General features: G+C 43.5%; 1 protein-coding gene across 4 annotated transcripts; it reads right to left on the bottom strand.

Annotated features, from left to right (window-relative positions):
• Nucleotides 1–285: 285 nt before the first annotated feature.
• Nucleotides 286–2,932, bottom strand: LOC148881113 (growth-regulating factor 7-like). Of its 4 annotated transcripts, none has more exons than XM_088963387.1 (5): nucleotides 2,293–2,932; nucleotides 1,873–2,040; nucleotides 1,296–1,632; nucleotides 977–1,194; nucleotides 286–850 (listed from the first exon to the last, which is right to left on the bottom strand). In XM_088963387.1, exons 1-5 carry the CDS (start codon nucleotides 2,669–2,671, stop codon nucleotides 567–569), a joined length of 1,386 nt encoding a protein of 461 aa, XP_088819513.1. In that variant the 5' UTR covers nucleotides 2,672–2,932; the 3' UTR covers nucleotides 286–566. The 4 variants fall into 4 exon arrangements, with proteins under 4 accessions (XP_088819513.1, XP_088819512.1, XP_088819511.1 ...); XM_088963386.1 differs by having other exon boundaries at nucleotides 286–1,194; nucleotides 2,293–2,665; nucleotides 2,760–2,924; XM_088963385.1 differs by having other exon boundaries at nucleotides 286–1,194; nucleotides 2,293–2,889.
• Nucleotides 2,933–3,682: the final 750 nt, after the last annotated feature.

Below are 3,682 nucleotides of genomic sequence, written 5' to 3'. Positions count from 1 at the left end.
CATAAAAGTGGTGACCATTCAGCTGGTATTCATCTGAAAAAAAAAAAAAAAAACGGTGGTATTCATCAAAATTCAGTTCAGTCCGGGCTTGGGGCTTGGAACGTCTTTTGTTGGTAGAAGATGGTGGAACCTCTTCTATTTGGCATTCATCAAAATTATTCAGTTCAGTTATGGTGAGATGTGGGGTGTCAGATCAAGTTGGTAGAAGATCCCAATTCGCTAATAACATAACAGACATTACAATCTTAGAGGCCAGAGTCAGTCAGTCAAGCAGAACGGCAGAAGTTGTCCTCAACATAGGCAGCCGGAGTTTGGTTTTCGCCACTTTCGCATACAAATTTAAAGGAACCCCCTCTCCCAGCTCCACCCAAAAAAGAAGGGAGAACAATAATTACGGTGCATCAATGTTTCAATTTCAAAAGATCCTATTAAGCAAGAATAACAAGTAAATAAAAGCGAAAAGAAAAAGAAACACCTCTTTTAGGTGGGGAAAAGACAAACCCTCTGCTTCCCCCTAACAGAGATGGTTAGTTGCTCTGGTTCAAGTTCAACCACGGGAGTGCAATCTATGACTTGGGCACACCGGTCGTAAACGTGGGGCTGCTGCAACCACTGCTGTCTGAGAGGGATGCGAGGGCCTTCTGCACGACACAAGACGGAGATGAAACGCTTGTTGCCCGAGGGCTACTGGCATCGCTACTGACGCCCCAACCGTCGCTCATCAAATTAAGATCACCACATGAGCTATTATTTCCTGTGATTCTATAGCAACTTGGAGGAGAGGCTACATTCGATCCTACACTTGGAGAGGCAGCATTGCTGGGTAGTAAGACTTCGGCTAAAGGTCCACCTGGTGGAGAAGAAGGCACCCATAAAACAGGATTCATCCAGCTTAAAGGTTGAGTCTTAGCACCAGACATGAACAAGGATAGAGAAGACAGTGAGAGTTTCCCATTTAAAGAAACAGAGGACTTGCCGCTGGTGTCTGTTCTTGTTGCAGTTGACCAACCATCGATGAACTGTCTCGGTGTTTGTCTCTGGTTGCAGACCGACGATCCATCTAACGAGGCTAAAGAGGCATTGCATGTATTGTTTTCCGTCCTCAATCCTACTTTGGAGTTCATAAATTGCTGCAATTGTTGATCAGATGCAGCAAGAGAAACAGCTTCCCCCTTCGCCATCCACTCCGCGCACCTTTTAAGCAGCAAAAGGAGACAAGATATATATATATATGTCAAGAAAACAGAATTTGTTTAGGGAAAAGAAAGCGAAAGCATAACCATACCGTAGTTCACCTGGGGTCCTTGTTCGACGACGAAGAGATATTAATTTGGAAGGGAGACACCTTGGAGAGAAACAAAGAAGATTCAGGGTTATTGTTGGTATTAGCTGTGAGATTAGAAAGGTAAGCAGATGCCGGTGAGCGCGTGTTGAGGTTGTTGGACTCGGGTTGCTGTTCCACAGGCTTTCTTGAACGGGGGCGGCCTCTGTGCATGTGCCGCTCACAATACTTCTGATCAGGCGCCACATCTCTTGAGCACCGCCACTTCTTCCCATCTGTTCTTCGGCACCTCCCCGGCTCAGGATCTGTGCTGTTGGAGAATCGTAGATTGAAACAAGGACCTCGACCCCCTGAAACATATATAATCAGGAAAAGGAAAGATGTAAGTGCTGTTACAAATAAACAAATCATGACAGTATAATACAAGAGGAGCAGCACGAAAAGAAATGCAATTTAAAATTCAAGGAAGGAGAATCTCAGCCAAGTGACATCTCCCTTCGAAGATTACAAAATCATACGAATACGAAGGAATCAGGAAAATAAGCAAATCCAACGACGAGAAAAGAAGTTAAAAAAGAAAAGGGCATTACCGGTAGAATGGGAAACAACAGGGTCTGAGAGATTTATGGTAATGGGCATGAGGAGATCAGGGGGAACAGCTACAGAACCCATCATGTACTTGTAGATCAAAGCCTGACGCTCAAGCTCCTGCCACTGAGCCGATGTAAAAGGGAACCTCAGAGATGCAGCCATCCCTTCTGTATACACAGAAAATCACATTCTCAAATGATGTATATACTCTTTGAAGAGCCACAGATCATCTCTACTCCTTTCCCTTATTTCTTTTTGCTTTTTAAACTGTGTCGCTTATAAAAAACATAACCCCTCTGTTCTCTCGACAAAAGAAAGACACAAAAGCGCTCAGAGAGAGAAAATACCAACTTGTAAAACTAAAAACTCTCCGAGTATTGATTTGAATTTGACACGAAGAAGGGAAAATACCAACAGACCTGGGCAATTGAAAGCAGTGGAGTTAAAAGGCTGCAGAGTCCTTGCCACTGCAGCGGCAGCAGCAGCCGCACCACCACCTCCAGCAACAGCATCGAATATATCGCTCATAGACCTGATCCCGTTGTTGCTTCTCCTATAAAAGGTGGGGCCATGACCACTAACCCCATCCCGACCACCTCTCTCGCTCTCAGTCAGGGGAGAAGGGAATGTACGACTATGATGGTGCGGATGCACCGTCGTCGTGATCATCTTATGAGGTAAAGATTCGGTACGTTGCAACTTCAGACATGACCTATTATCACCAGTCTCCTCCGGTTCCAACACTGCTGCCATGTCTGCAACAAAGCCCTCGCTACCTCTACTGCTATCGGTCTCCATGATCAGAAAACCACATTTAATTTTTCCATTAAACCAACAAACAACAAAAAAATGAAAGAAAGATAACTAGATAAGATTAGGAAAGAACCCAAAACCACTTTTAAGCCTGCAAACTGCTTGAAACTGCAGAACTCGTTGACGCACGAAATTTCTCTCTCTCTCTCTCTCTCCCCCCCTCTAGTTTTAGTTTCCCTTATGCGTTTGCTTCCTCTGTTTCCAACATTCGCACAATAGCGGACAAAACATTAAAAGCTACGAGATATTGCGAAATCACGATAGTATAGTATATCTATCTTTTCTCATCATGTAAATCTTGACCTAACATCTATTAATTAATCACGTAAAGCTAAAATGAAATTTAATTAACCTTTGTCCATTTTAAACAACTGAACAAGAGATGAGATGATGGAAAAAGAGAGAGATACTCCAAATAATCTACAATGCATGGGTTGAGTTGGAGTCAGATGGAGAACTGTTTTGACCGACGACGTTGCTTTTTGGCTAGAGACGCCGTTAATATTTATTTGCCTCGGAGAATGTGCCTAAAACTTTCAAATTGCTCAACTGACACACAGGACTGTGGAGAGTGGACCACACACAAATTTTTAGGGTTTGGGCCTTTGGGCTTTGGGGGCCAAAACGCGAAGGTTGACGTGATGGGTTAACTAATTGTCTCCACCAGTAATGAGCAAGAGATAACAAGCATACTGGCAGTGGCAGAGAGGCCCACGAGAGAATCCGGATTTGCTCTAAAAAGATGTTTACAATATACGGCTGCAATGTGGTGTAAGGCCCACTCCCAGGCCTAACCATCGTATCGACTTTGTAACGTATCCAAGAATTCCAGAAACTCGATGTATGCTATCATTTCTACATGTATATATAATATATTCATAAAAGCTGGCGTCAGGCGAGGAGCCACAATGTAATAAAACATAATATGCGGAGAAGGACGGATTTGTCTCGATGCAAATCTGATTTACACTGCAAAATATATAGGAAACGCAATGT

Source organism: Nelumbo lutea, chromosome 1, assembly GCF_056320005.1.
Source record: "Nelumbo lutea isolate HS-2025 chromosome 1, American lotus-T2T, whole genome shotgun sequence".
Lineage (NCBI taxonomy): Eukaryota > Viridiplantae > Streptophyta > Magnoliopsida > Proteales > Nelumbonaceae > Nelumbo > Nelumbo lutea.
The sequence above is the reverse complement of the archived record's forward strand: the minus strand, read 5'-3'. Positions and strand labels throughout refer to the sequence as shown.

Excerpts from the sequence above, each read along its gene's own strand:
- LOC148881113 (XM_088963385.1), bottom strand. The coding sequence starts at position 2,671 with ATGGAGACCGATAGCAGTAGAGGTAGCGAGGGCTTTGTTGCAGACATG. Across the intron at positions 2,041-2,292 it reads CACTGCTTTCAATTGCCCAG|AAGGGATGGCTGCATCTCTG; the intron begins GTCTGTTGGTAT and ends CTGTGTATACAG. Across the intron at positions 1,195-1,295 it reads TCGTCGAACAAGGACCCCAG|GTGCGCGGAGTGGATGGCGA; the intron begins GTGAACTACGGT and ends GCTGCTTAAAAG.